Here is a 14,561-nt window from a genome sequence, read left to right as displayed (position 1 = left end):
CTATACCACTGACTGCCCTTCTACCAGACGGTGCAGAACGCTGTCATTCCTAAAAATGATGTGATGCTGCCCTCTAGAAGGCAAATCTGAGAACGCCGCTCACTCCCGAGAGAGGGAAGTTTGGGTAAATCTAATGGCATTCTTGCCTATAAAATATTTATACCCCTATTTTAAAAGTAATCTCATTTAACCTGGTGTTGACACCACATTGGTTCATGTAAATGATTTAAATTAACTCTGAATGGCAAAGAGCAGCCCAGCCACTTCATCCTCGTTTCACTCTTCACTTACTCACTTCAGTTTAAGAGAACAGTTACTTTCAGCTGTCAGCTATTTGGAAGCTCATTTACCACGGGTTAAGGGTTTCAAATCCATAATGTAAATCACTTGATTGACAGACCTTTGCCCCCAATGGCACGATCAATTTTCTATTGTGAAGCTAAATTATTTTCTCTAAGCAAATGAAAGAGCCCCCAGAAGTGAACTCTGGTGGGGACGGGGGTGGGACAGGGCTGGAAATATGCACAAGGTAACCGGCGTCATTTCTGCTCTCTCTCTGTCTGTACATGAAGACAAAGGGGTTGATGACCCGGGAGAAGTGACCTGCTTTGCAGGCAGCAATAAAGGCAGCAACTCTGAAGTTCAGTCCTTGAGCTCCTTCCAGTCGGATTCTGGCGATGACAATGGTAAGAAGTCATTGAGTTTGTTCCGTCCCTCGAGCGGGTTCTGTTTCCTCTGCTGAGTTCAGAGGAAGGTGATGTGACTGGTTTTGTTTCTTGACCTGATCATGGACTTTTGAGTGTGTTCACCAGCTTTTCCGTTGACTCCATTGTTGGGTGTCATTGCTGAAGGAGCAGCTGTTAAGCTGCAGCTGTGAGCAGGCCCAGGGATCTGTGTCGGAGGTTGACAGAGTTCTCCCAGAGCTTCAGTAATACGTCATCTTTGATTTGGTACATGATGGAACCACCTCATCCCAAGTGATACTCTCTAGCAAGCAGTGTGATTTCTTTTTTTATTTTACTGATGATGATCTCTTCACTCTTCCTTCTACATCCACCCTCCCTACCATTAGAAATTAGTTCAGAGGCCAGACCTCCTTCCCATAGAACCTCCTTCTCATAGAAATGGCATCTTCATTCAACTGAATCCCCCTTATAGTCATTTGGGATCATGGGCCTTTGGAGAATCTATTAAATACTGTGGGTCAGCTCCTTAGAAAAATGCACATATACCCAAAATGCTGCACGCAATCCCATGTGGTTCGTGGACCTTATTGACACTCCAAAGCTGTTATCTCCACCTCTTGAGAACTTATGTTTATGGAGAAGGTGCCAGTGCTGGACTGGGTTTTCTGAGCTGAGGAACCAGCTTTGGAGGATGGGGGGTTTCCCCAGGATAGAGGAGGAGGGAAGAAATGGTCATAAAACAGTGAAAGCTTACCATATGGTAGTGAACCAAGAATAATTTCAAATAATCATCCACAGAGACAGGTGACCTTACCTTAGTTTGTACTTTGTCGTTTTCCCATTTATCAGCAGTAGGCAAAAATTGAATATGTATTAATTTATGGAATCATTCAACCCATAAACCCTTCTGAATTTCTCCTGTGGGCTGACCCCCACACTGGGGATTTTTGTACCCAGAAGTACAAAAAGAAAATGACATAGTCTTTGCCCCCCAGATAAATACAGTAACAGGTGAGCCCTGAAACCATAGATGCAATCATGGAGGTAAAATAGTCCACTTTCATCAGCACCACCCCCACGTCTCCCACCTCCTTCCCCGATACCTGGCCCTCCCAAGAGGTGCAGGAGCCTTGGTGCATCTGACTGCTGGGATAACAGACCACATCACAGTGGATTTCTTCTAACCATTCTCAAAAGGTCAGGGGCATGCCTCCAGCTCTGTTTGCCTTGGTGCTTACTCCCTTGCTCATCCCCAGCCAGGAGAAAAGCTGTCACTGGTTTGCATCTTATACAGAAACACCCAAGAACACGTAGTTTCCCAACTCCAGGCAGCAGCTCCAGCTGCTGGTTGACTGTTCTCACGGGCTCTGCTTGGTCACAAACTTGGTCTTTCATGCTTAACATTCTGGGTTGGTCCCAACTAAGGCAGGCAGTGTTAGGAATTTTCAATAAATTAGTTTTGAGTTTGATCACCTCTCCACAGGCTGCTGATGTCAGGTGCTAAGGCAACCCATACAGAGTACAGAAATTTCCTTCCCAGATTCTAACTATTCGAGAGGCCGAACACTAACTTCTGTCTACACCTCACCTGTAGGAGCTGGGCCTCAGGTCGGTCAAGGCTATAGGTGGCATCTTGTGAGTGTGAAGCCATCAGTCCTACAAAGATTATCCTCCATCACTGGCATTTGATTCGGAGCAGCATAGCTGACCAACAAATAATTATCCCCGGGAATAGTGAGGTCCTCCTCTGAGAGCCTTGGGAGTCACTGATGAGAAATTAGCATGAGCTTGATGAGCCACTGCTTTCCTAAATTGATTTCACCAGGCCATGAGGTATGAATTTATGACCCGGCAATCCATGCCAATCAGGTCTTTCAGGAGGACTGGCCTGCGATTTGCTGCCATTCCCTTCTGTTCCAGGAGCCCCAGGACCCCCCGATAAAATTGTCCACTGGAGCATTGCCTAATGGACAGATGGTGGGAAGGCTTTGGGTGTTTCCATTCTGCGCCTTTATTTTTGCCATTGTTGTTGTTAAAAGAAGTTAAGATATGTTTAAAATACATAACTAACCTGAAGCTGTCCTTCCCTCCCTCCTGTCTTCTTTTCCTGGCCACAAGCATCCATAGTGACTGTCATTCAACTTGTCAACAATGTAGTTGACACTATAGAGAATGAAGGTATTTACTTTTTTCTTCCATAGCATTTGTTCCTGTCAAGACTTATCCTTTCAGCAATATTGCTTCCTTGTTACTTTAAACTAGGGGTGATTTTCATCCGCTGGCAGCAGAGGGAGCAGTAAATAGATGGTTTCAAATGAGATGCTGGGTGTTTCTCTAGGTATTGGAGTGAATTTTACAATTGTGAAAAAAAAGTGTAGTGTATAATTTTTTAAATATGTAGGGTACTGTTTTTATAAAACCCCTTCCACGAGAAGAGTACCCAATTATTTGGAATCCAGATTAATACTAAATCCATTCTTACATTCAACATGTATTTATTGAGTACCTACTATGAGCTAGGAATATTTAAGAAATTGTTTAAAGCCACAATATGATGGGGAATGATTTCGATCAGGTAACTTATTGACTTAATACAATTAGGGCGTAGTATAGATGAGAGTTATCTTTCTATTTCCTAAATAACAGTGGGAAGAAGTAGGAGCATGTCTTTTAAGTCATCTAAAATGTTTGGTTTTACCCTCTTCACATGTCTTGGATTGTTAGTTTTACTTCTCACTTTGTATTTAAACAGTGTCTGTCATGGATCAAGGACAGAACTACAACCGAGGTGACTCCGCCACGACCCCAGCATAGTATTCTACTTATGCGTTTTGAATTGCTGAGTTCATTCTTACCCTGTCCCTCTCCCTCCATCTTTTCTGAGTTTCTTTGACCTGAATTTTGCATGTTCCAGGTGTCTTGTGTGCTCTGTATTGGAGGTGAAAGTCCTGCCAGCATCCCTCCCCCAGCCTCTCCCCTGCGCGTGTGATTCATCCATTTGTGTGCACATCTCCCTGCCTTCTGTCATCCACAGTGTGGCTGATGCATCTCTCTCTCTGCGAGCATGTTGCCAGCCTGGCTCTGCACTTAGCCTGTGACTAGGAAGAGAGAATGGCTTCTAGAACTGTTTCCTCAGCATTCCCTCATTGGCCGTTGCTTATGGGAGGGCGTGGCCAAGTGAAGGTTCTGCAGGTTGCCCTGGCCTTGTTCTCTTGGAGCCAGAGCATGGCTGGCCCCAATAGACCCTTATAAGGAGCATGCACATGACCCTGGCTTCTTAGGGTCTCTTGGATGTTAATTGCATGTCAGGTCCCTTGTCTGCTCCTTTCTGAGCCCTGCCCGAACTCTAGTCTGGAGGAAATTAACTGTCATGGCTTTTCTCCCACAGCCTATCACTGGGACACCTCTGACTGGATGCCAGGGGCCCGCCTGTCAGACATAGAAGAAGTACCCAACTATGAGAACCAGGAGGGAGGGTCTGCACACCAGGGCAGCACACGGGAGCTGGAGAGCGATTACTACCTGGGCGGCTATGACATCGACAGCGAGTACCCACCTCCTCATGAAGAGGAGTTCTTGAGTCAGGACCAGCTGCCCCCTCCCCTGCCAGAGGACTTCCCGGACCAATACGAGGCCCTGCCGCCCTCCCAGCCTGTCTCCCTGGCCAGCACGCTGAGCCCAGACTGCAGGAGAAGGCCCCAGTTCCATCCTAGCCAGTACCTTCCTCCTCACCCATTCCCCAATGAAACAGATTTGGTGGGCCCGCCTGCCAGCTGTGAATTTAGTACTTTTGCTGTGAGCATGAACCAGGGCACAGAGACAGCAGGCCCAGCAGACAGTGTGTCTCTATCCTTGCACAATTCCAGAGGCACCTCGTCCTCAGATGTGTCAGCGAACTGCGGCTTTGACGATTCCGAAGTAGCCATGAGTGACTATGAGAGCGTGGGAGAGCTCAGCCTCGCCAGCCTTCACATTCCCTTTATCGAGACTCAGCACCAGACCCAAGTGTAGAGGACGCACTTCAAGGGCTTTGTGCTGTTTGTTACAGAAAAGGAGAAGGAGACTGGCTGGGCTTGTGTCTCCATAGAGAGTGGTGTGTTGAGCAAGAAGGAAATGCGGTATTTTCCGCTAGGAACTTCTAAACAAGGCATACTGTCACAAGCAAGCTCGACTCCAGTTGGGTGAAAAGGAACGGCGCAGAAATTGTTTCTGAGAGGTGACTGATAACCCTTGCAGTATGTACCTGTGTTCATGACCAAGAACGCATGCCGAGTTTTTCAAGGGGAAAAAATTTCACCCACCAGCTTATACAGTCGGTCTTGTATGGCTTTGCGCAGCAGTGTGCCCTGGAAAGTGTTACAGCATCAGTCCTGCAGTATTAATAACTGGCAACAAGCAAAGAGGCATTGTTGCATGTAATTTTGAGCCAATGCGGGGGGAATGAAAATAGTAGTTATGATTGTCAGAAAAGTTAGTCTCTTAGGCAGAAAGAAAGAGAAACAAATATTAAACAAACGAAAATGGGCTGAAGCCTTTAAAATCAACTCTATTTTTTTTAATAAGCTGCCCAATTTTCAGCTATAAAATTAGGTTTGAGTAACATGTTTAGTATGCTTAGTTATTTTTGTTTGTTTGTGTTAAGCATCCGATATAATATAGTTGGGTTTTATGATCTCTGAGAGGGGTATCAATGAAGAAGAACATGAGGATATTTGGGTTCCATTTTGTGGGTTGGGGAGAAGGTTAACATTGTTTGAACATTAGAAAGAATGTGATTATCTGTTTTTTGTGTTTTCTAGTAAATATTCCTGGCTGTAACTATAATTTTAACATTGCTGCAGAAATAGGCCTTTGTTCTGAGAATCAGAAAATAAAAAGAAAAAAAGTAGCATTTGGGGAATTGTTCTGTAGAATGAGAGATATTTAGAGGTTTAAGCAGAATTCACAAATTCAGGGGAAAAAAGAAAATATAGTACTTCTAATGTTTTCAGGCAGATAATCACAATTCTTGATAATGCAGATGAAATTTGAATGTTATTCTAAATTGGTAGCGTCATTCATTATAAATGCAATTGCTTTAAAGAAAAGAAGAAAGTAGATTAGTTCTTGTGTATAAATTATAATAGTGTGTGTGTCTGGGCCTATGTACAAAGGTGTGCTTGCCCTCAATAAGGCTGCTCTTGAGGAAAGCTGACGTGAAGGATCTAGGATATAGACTGAGTTGAAAATCCTGCCAGCAAGGCAGACCTAATTTCTCTGATCTCTATGATGTTAGAGAAACACCAAATGCCGTATTTTACTCCAGTTCGGTTAACTTTATTTTGGTACGGCCATTTATATTAACTTCAAGCAAAACTGTGCTTTTTAAACAACAGTATTTTGTTATAATTTTCCAAAACTAAACTCTTACTTGAAAAATGTGTAGTGTTTAATTATACCCTGGGGTTCTCCTCCCATCTGACGTATGGACTTTGGCCGTGAGTTTCCAAAACTGACAAGAGAATCATTCCACTGGAAATACAGCAACCCAATATTCAAAGCTTAAAGTTGACAAATTGAGTGACTTTCCTCTTCTACTTCAATCAGATTATGGCCGTGTGCACAGTGGCCACGGTAAATAAATGCATATTTGCACTATCTGCTTAATATGAAAGTATCTGTGTCCACAGTTTCTGATAACATATGGCATTGGTGTGTAAATTGTACTGTCCTGAGTTTGTGTATCATCCACTCAGGCATATTTTTAGTTATTTCGGTTGTATTTAATTCACTTCCTCGTAGGAGTCAGTGTTTCTGGAGTTCGTTGTAAAAAGATTCCTTTCATTCTCAAGCTTCCTGAGTACACAGATATACTTCACAGATTTTTCAGTTTTTCTCCTCTTGCTGTGTCTTGGTCAGACCTGCTCCTAGAAGCATTATCTGCACTGTGGTCTTGAAATAAATGAATTTCACTAAGGCTGCTTTTGAGAAGAAAGTCTTTGGCATTTTTCTTATGTAAGAAGCACGTTTGCAAGAATCACAGAGAAAATGACAAACTAATGGTCTAGAATGGAATCACTGCTCCACTTTTAATAATGCAATGACATAAAAACCATCAAAGTAAAACCAACAATTCATTTCTTGCCCCCAGGAAATATTAGAATGAGATTAATGCCAGTGAGTCACTACTGCTTACCCAGCATCTCCTCCAGGGAGAACGCCTGACTGACACAGTAATGAAGGAATAAATAGATCCTAATGCGGTTGTGAAGTCACCCAAGAAAATTGTGCCCACCCTTTTCTCTGACCTATATAAAATACCTCTTTCTTCAGGATATCTTCCCCTGATTTTCTCTGCAGCTAAATGTGTACCAGATAAGGTTGTGTTATGTTTTGATTCATTACCTTTTAAACACATGATATTTTTTCTCTTTTTGGAGAATTAGATTTCCCTGTAGATTACAAAATGGTTTTCAGTCAGGCCAAAATGGACCTAGGTGGGATGACTGCTGATTCAGAGAGGTGGAAGGGTCTTTCAGATCTGCTTGTCCAGCCCTCCGATTTTGTAAAAAGAGGAAACATGCCCAGAGAGGGGAAGGGCCTTACCCAAGCTCACATAGAAAGTTAAGTAGCTAAAAAGGGACTAAAATCCATCCATTTGGCCAATATTCTTTCTGTATAAATTGTTCACCTCTAAACTGCCTGGGGCGTGGTATCTGCCTGCTTCTGCGGGACTTCCTGGCTTCCCACCATTCCTGCTTTGGAATATTCTAGAAAAGGGAACTCATGGAGATTATTTCTCTGGCAGCCTCATGATCTCATGTTTCCTTGCAGCCCCCTAGGAAGGGTGCAGATACAGAAGTCACACATTTCTTTGGACATTTCTCAAAATGCTGCTTTTGCCAAATGAGTGTTTTCTAAAATGAAGATGGAATGATAATTGTAGAATGGAACTCAGATCAGTCATCAGTTATAGTGAAACTTTTATTATAATTTTATCCACTAGGTACACTTTTGTTTCTCTTTTGATTTCCCCCTACCAGTCCTGGTGTTTCTTCCTACCCCCTCCACCATGAGGAACCACGTGGAAAATGCTTAAACCAATTAACGTCTTTCTGTTTTTTCTAACACGTATGTGCCACCTCCTGGAAGCCATTTTCCATAGCCTGTTGTAGGCACTTTACTTGTATTGCACACATTGTGGTTAGATTGCGAGTGGCTGGACTGTTGATCTTTGTCATGTAGTAAGCAGAAGCTATGGTGCTGTAAGAGATGAATAAAGTTGGTTAATTTATTCACTTTCTTCTACAAATATTTTGCTGCTGAGTTCCATTCCGTGTGAGCTTTCCATGTACTCATGTCCTGCCCATTCATGAAATGCCATTGGAGAAGACTTAGTAATATGAATAGGCCACGTCTATGCATTTTGAGGTTTGCCCTATCAGAATCAGTGTGAAGGCCTGGAAAGGGAATTAATGATGCATTGCTGGAACTTTCCTGGAATTTCCCTTTGGAATCACTAGCACAGCCTAGAAAAAAGCAAGTAAGAGATATATGTCATCAGCCAACTCCTGCTTACTTCCCCCCGCCACCCCACCCACAGCCCCCACTAATGCTGTGTCTATATAATCAAAGTCAGGGGAATTGAGAAAAGAGATTATCAAAATAAATCATTTAAGACCCAGAAAACACTTTCATGTGGAATAATTCAGGAAGATCTAGTGTTCATTTCACATGGGTAGCCCAGATAGTTGTCTGGTCTCTTCACTCTGCTGCCCTCCCAGTGGACAGATATTGATAAAGTGGTTAGGCTTTTATGTTTTATGTTTTTAATTTCAAACCATGGGAAATGGAGATTCGAAGAGGCATTTCTTCAGCATCATCATTTTGTGTGGTCTGTGAGAAGGTGGTTCTGTGTTCTTGCTGGGTTTTGTCCTGCAACGTTCAACTGCACATTATTCTGGTGCAAATCCACAGTGTCTTTAAGCTTCTGAGTGTATAATTCTAGGGTTTGAAGTCACCATTTGTGGGTTTGGCATCAGTTAATATTTAGCCAGCTGGCTAAGAGATAGGAAAAGAATAAGGTTTTCTTTCCTTATGTAATAATGAAAAGCAATAATTACAAGTATGTAATATTACACGAAGGCCATAATTAGTCTCTTCCGGTGTTTAGGATGCACTAGAGAATCATATAGTCATTTGGAGCGTGTTTGGACCCATTAGTATGTACTGTAGTACCCTTCCAGCAAACAAATACCTGAATTGCTACTATTTTAACAATTTTATGAGCCCATACTACTGCATTTCGGGAAGTGACAAATGTGTTCAGAAATGGAAGCAGTTCTTTTTAAGCACTGTATCGGAGAGATTGTCTTGTAAATTTGCCTGTTGCAAACAGGCTGGTTTGTAAAAGATGTATGTTTTGGTGTTTAAAATGTTTATAAAATTGTATATAATGGTTTCAATTTTCCAGGCTTTTGTAGATACTGTATTTGATGCCTATCAGGATGCTTTAATTTGGGGGGGGTTGAATATAATTCAAAGTCATCCATGCTGTTGGTCTGCAAACTTTTGAGGTAACTACACACACACACACAAAGGATTTTAGATTTGAAAATGATGTTTTTTAATCATTTCAAAATGTACTGTAACCTTACTTCGGTTCTACTGTTTTCATTTAACTTTCTCTGTTTTCAAGAAAACGTTTTTATTGACATTTTTTAAAATGAGTGTGTTTTGCCCAGTTACTGAGTATCTGATTCTCCTGCCATTTCAGGTTCTGAATGAAGTATATCATTTCTTCCCACACTTGTGCACTCGCCTAAACTTGCACACACATCACACACCAAACCTTATGCAAAGGGGAAAGCCAACACTTAAAGTGGATCTTGTCCCTTATGAAAATGGATTGTTTCTGCATATATTGCTGTTGGCAGTATTCAGTCTTGTGTTCTTTTTCTAAAAAATGAAAGAAAAACAAAAAAAAAGACAGCCAAAAAAAAACCCAACAGTGTACAGGTTTGTAACTGCCAAAATTTGATGGTTAAAACAAGTTTTCAAGTAAAAAGAAAAAATGAAACTAGCAATTGTGTTGACTCTTTTTTAAGTGTTTCCTTTTATTTGTCTTCAGTTCATTGCACACATGGCACTTAGGCAGTCATAGTCTGCAGGTCATGGGGATTTTTTCCAGAAACTTCTTGCCTCCAAAAAGACTTCCATCAATTCTGGCGCACATGTGTTGGAATCCTATGCAGCTTCTTACTGGGCACATAACTGTGGGGTTTTTCCCTGATGAGAATGAAAACAGTGCTGGAGACTAGGACAAATACGGGTTATTGAGTCCCACCTCTGCAGAAATCTCTCCTAACCGCATCCCCACGTCTTCTAGGCAGCTTCTCCAGTACTCCTCTCCCTGAGAGAAAAAAAAAAAAAAAAGTCCAAGTTTGGGGCACAATTAGCACTTGAGTTTTCCTCCAGAGGGCTAGAAAATTGTCTATATAGAATGAAAGCCAAAATATATCCCAGAAAAGTTGGAGGGAGGGACAAATTATCTTTCAAAAAGGACGTGACGTCACGAGAAGCTAGCTTGAGACCAAGAAGGACTCCAGAAGGGGAGGAACTCCCTCCATCTTGCCTTGGTGAGAGAGGGCCAGGACCTGCTGTGAAAACAACCTTGTCTGAGCACCAGTCCCAGAAAGGCCCCTCCTCGAGCCCACGGGCTCCACTAGAGTGGGCCCTGCCTGTGCTAGCGGCAAAAATCTACCTGTTCCACCCTGACCAGGATCCTGGAGCCCTGGAGCCACTCCCCGCAGAATAGCCCCTGGCTGGGCATTCAGCTTCTCCTTAGTTGAAATCCTTACTTTGCTGGAAGAGTTTGGTATGCTATGATCCTCTGGTTATTTGTCCATCCCCGCAGTGGTATACAGGTAAACGCTTAACAACCCAATAAAAAAGGAGGAGCATTGGGGCTGGCCCGGTGGCGCAGTGGTTAAGTTCGCACGTTCCACTTCTCGGTGGCACAAGGTTCACTGGTTCGGATCCTGGGTGCGGACATGGCACCGCTTGGCAAGCCATGCTGTGGTAGGCATCCCACGTATAAAGTAGAGGAAGACGGGCATGGATATTAGCTCAGGGCCAGTCTTCCTCAGCAAAAAGAGGAGGATTGGCAGTAGTTAGCTCAGGGCTAATCTTGCTCAAAAAAAAAAAAAAGAGTGCTTAGCCAATTTCCGTGGTATAAATATTCTTATCATGGCTGATTTCAAGCTACTGAGGTAATGTGAAGCAGCTCACGAAATTCCTGACTCTTAAGAGTCGGCTCTTGCTAGCCACTATGAGCCATCTCCAGCACACCACTGTCTCCCCATGTGACTGTAAGGGCAGAGACATGTCTTCACCTGTCTTTGTTTCCCACTTCCCAGTAAATACTCGCCCCCATTAAATGTTTTTGATTGAAAACATCGATCAATGATGTCTCCAGCCAAATCCCCTTGACCTCGTAAATCCGTCCTCATTTTGGTGCATTTAGTAATGGCAGTGAGAAGGATTTCAAGAGATAGAGAGACAAGTGTTGAAAATGCTGGAAGTCTCCTACCTTTCAACCCAACAGCACAGTGATGTGTTCATGAACTGAGTACCAAGAAAATACTCACGTCCATGTCTTTCACGTGACCACCCTTAGCAGCAAGAGAATTCGTTTAAATCTCCATCCACACCTGAAAAATGGTAGAGCATCCCAGAGATGTCAATTAAGTAGTAGCATTAAGAAGTCTGTTGGGTAAAGGGGAAAAAGAAAGACTTTTTATGCCTATCTTCGTTCTCTGCTGGCTCTTTGAGATAAAAGGGCTAGTTGCTAGCTTAGAAATAGGTCTCTATGGAAAGATCACTTTCTTTTTCTGTGCCTGGATCAGGGGTTCCCAGGACCACTCCCAGCTTCAATGATTCCCTAGGAGGACTCAGGAATCAGCATATAGTTGTGCTCATGGCTATGAAATATTGATAAGCAGGGAAGCTCATTAGATATTCAATGCCCAGCATTTTATTGGAGGCTGTTCCCGTCAGCAGCCTCTGCCTGGGATGTACCAAAATTTCAGAGTCCCAGGAGGAATGCAGGTGTTTAGCATAAATAACACTGAAAGGGTAGGAACCCTCCTAAGATTCAAGTTCCCAGACACCAGCCAAGGGCCAACCCTGTAAGCAGGCCTTTCAGAGGATAGCATCCTAGTCCCTGCACAATCCTTCTGAAATTTCTACTAAATGGACTCTCCCTCGTTTGCCCAAACTCTCAGCCATTAACAATTTCCGTTTTCCGGGAGGCACTCCATGTGGCCTGCAAGGTACCACTCCTCAAATCTTTACATGCCCTTCTGTGGAAGCAAAGGATTCAACCAACACAGTTCTGCCAAAGCATCCTGGGTAAATGCAAGCTGGGCAATAGAACAATGCCATTCAGTAGTGACTGGAGCAAAAAGTATCACCTCCAGACACTAGTTTTGGACAACTGCTAGTTTTGGTGCACAACAGAGCCATTTTCCAACCTAGATATTCATCTTGAAGCATTTTGGCCCAGTTTCTCAAAATTCTTCCGTTTTTGTCTGTATTCTTTTGCTTTTTAAATTCTAATTAATTTTCAGCCACTTATGCCTGTTCTATACTGTTTTTAATAAAGAAGAATTGGAACAACCCAAATATCTAACAATAAACGATAATTTGAAACAAACAGGCACGAAAATTAAAACAGCCTAACAAGCCAAGCAGGAACAAGTGGCTTAAAAATAGAAAATTCAAAAACTTTTTTTAAAAGTGTTCCTTTAATTTCTTGTCCTTCTGTTCATTCCTTCCTTCTTTTCTTCCTTCCGTCCTTCCCTCCTTCCTTCCTTCTTCTGATTTCCAAAGCAGTGCAAGCTCATGATAAAAATGAGAAAATGAAGACAGGCAAAAGAAGGTCATAAAGAACCCCTATCTCCAGAAACGATCGCTCAAATTATAGCAGAATATATTCTTTCAGGTCATTTTCTATGTAGATATATATTAACATATGTTTATTTTTAAAAAGGAACATCTTTATGAATATACTTTTTGGGTTTTTTTAGAATATTACTCCAAGTAATAGATGACTACTTTCTCATAAAGGGACAGAAACAGTACAAAGGCATCCACGCCAAGCATGAAAGGTCCCCTTCACTTTACAACTGACATTCCAACACCACCTCCAACTCCAAAATAACCAGACTCACTGCTTTAAAAATAGAAAGGGAGGGGCCGACCCAGTGGCACAGCAGTTAGGTGCACACATTCTGCTTCAGGGGCCTGGGGTTCGCCGGTTCGGATCCTGGGTGCAGACATGGCACCGCTTGGCAAAAGCCATGCTGTGGTAGGCGTCCCACGTATAAAATAGAGGAAGATGGGCACAGTTGTTAGCTCAGGGCCAGTCTTCCTCAGCAAAAAGAGGAGGATTGGCAGCAGTTAGCTCAGGGCTAGTCTTCCTCAAAAAAAAAAAAAAAGCGTAGAGGGCATTTTTAAAGTAAAAAAATATAAATTTTATATTCAAACTATTTTCTGTTAAGTGCTTTTTTGTGGTCTTCCCTGATAATTTTCTTTTCACATGTTTTCTTCTCTACCAGACCCTCATTGGCCCCCGGGAATTCCAGAAAATCAGTTCTCCCATGTAGCTTTCTCGGGCTTCATGAACTCCTGCTGCTTTTGCCACATGTGTCCTTTCATTTGGAGTCAGTTGCACGGAATTGCCACTAAGTTTACAGAGCCTGCAATCAGCTAGAGCCAGAGCAGCACAGACTCTGACTCCAGTGCTGAGCTGGGACAGACTCTGGAGCAGAGACTATTTTTACTGGTTTTCAGTTCATTCATTGGTGAGTATTTTCTTAGTGTGAATATTTTTGCTTCTCCACTCAACCTCCCAACTGGAGGTGTTCAGATAATGAAGATTCCCTGTATATGTACAAATACATAAATGTAGATGGGAGGGAGTTACATAACAGGATCCTATTTTATATATTGTCCTGAAACTTGCTGTATTTGCTTAACAATTTTTCCTAAACATCTCTGCAGGTCAGTGCTATATTCTTCTTCATGGCTGCCTTCTTTGTCATGTCATGGTCATTCTGTAATTTATTTAATCATGCCCTTACTGATGGACTGTTTTAATATTTTGATATTAATGACAATGCTCCCATGAACATCCTTGTGCAGATGTGCATGTGTGTTAGGATTTCTGAAGGATACATTTCTAGAAGGAAAATTTTTAGGTCAAAGAGTATGTCCATTTTTAAGTCCGAGCATTTCTCCCATTTTAATTGCCTTCAAAATGGTTTCACCAAGTAATAATTCGACTAATAGTTACACAGAGTATGTAGCAACTCATATAACTCACTCTACCAAATGCATGAAACTGGCCCTGTGTTCCAGAAGCCATACAGCCGCTCTAGATTCTCAGGAAAACCAAAGTTGGAGACTGCTGTAGCAACTTGCTGTCACCGTGAGAACTGACCCTTCACTTCTGTAAAGATTGCCAGCTGTGCTACTCTTCTTTGCCTGTCCAGGGCAGAGCTCAGAGAGGGCCAGACGGCTGGCTGGCAGAACTACCAAGAACTCATTCTCTCTGAAACACTAAATTCTCCGCTCTCAGGCCACACATTTGGACAGGAGGGTGCAGGCAAAATAGATTTTACCAAGAAAAGCATAAGCAGGGCCAACGCCGGTGGCCTAGCAGTTAGGTTCAGCTCACTCTGCTTTGGCAACCCAAGTTCAGTTCCCAGGCACAGACCTACACCACTCATCCATCTGTCAGTGGCCATGCTGTGGCAGCAGCTTGCACACAAAATGAGAAAGATTGGCAGTGGACGTTAGCTCAGGGCAATTCTTTCTCAGCACAAAAAAAAA

At 42.7% G+C, this 14,561-nt stretch overlaps 1 protein-coding gene across 4 annotated transcripts in view; it reads left to right on the top strand.

Annotated features, from left to right (window-relative positions):
* FAT3 (FAT atypical cadherin 3) overlaps nt 1–9,747 on the top strand; it is a 617,178-nt gene extending 607,431 nt beyond the window's left edge. For 2 of the 4 annotated variants that reach the window (XM_023645579.2, XM_070273205.1), the window contains 4 exons: nt 573–686; nt 2,805–2,864; nt 3,439–3,474; nt 4,075–9,747. In XM_023645579.2, the coding sequence (XP_023501347.1) occupies nt 573–686; nt 2,805–2,864; nt 3,439–3,474; nt 4,075–4,697 (833 nt within the window). In that variant the 3' untranslated portion in view covers nt 4,698–9,747. The remainder of the gene's footprint in view (nt 1–572; nt 687–2,804; nt 2,865–3,438; nt 3,475–4,074) is intronic. The other 2 variants (XM_023645581.2, XM_070273207.1) reach the window with 1 other exon arrangement.
* Nucleotides 9,748–14,561: the final 4,814 nt, after the last annotated feature.

This window comes from Equus caballus, chromosome 7 (assembly GCF_041296265.1).
Source record: "Equus caballus isolate H_3958 breed thoroughbred chromosome 7, TB-T2T, whole genome shotgun sequence".
Classification (NCBI taxonomy): Eukaryota; Metazoa; Chordata; class Mammalia; order Perissodactyla; family Equidae; genus Equus; species Equus caballus.
The sequence above is the reverse complement of the archived record's forward strand: the minus strand, read 5'-3'. Positions and strand labels throughout refer to the sequence as shown.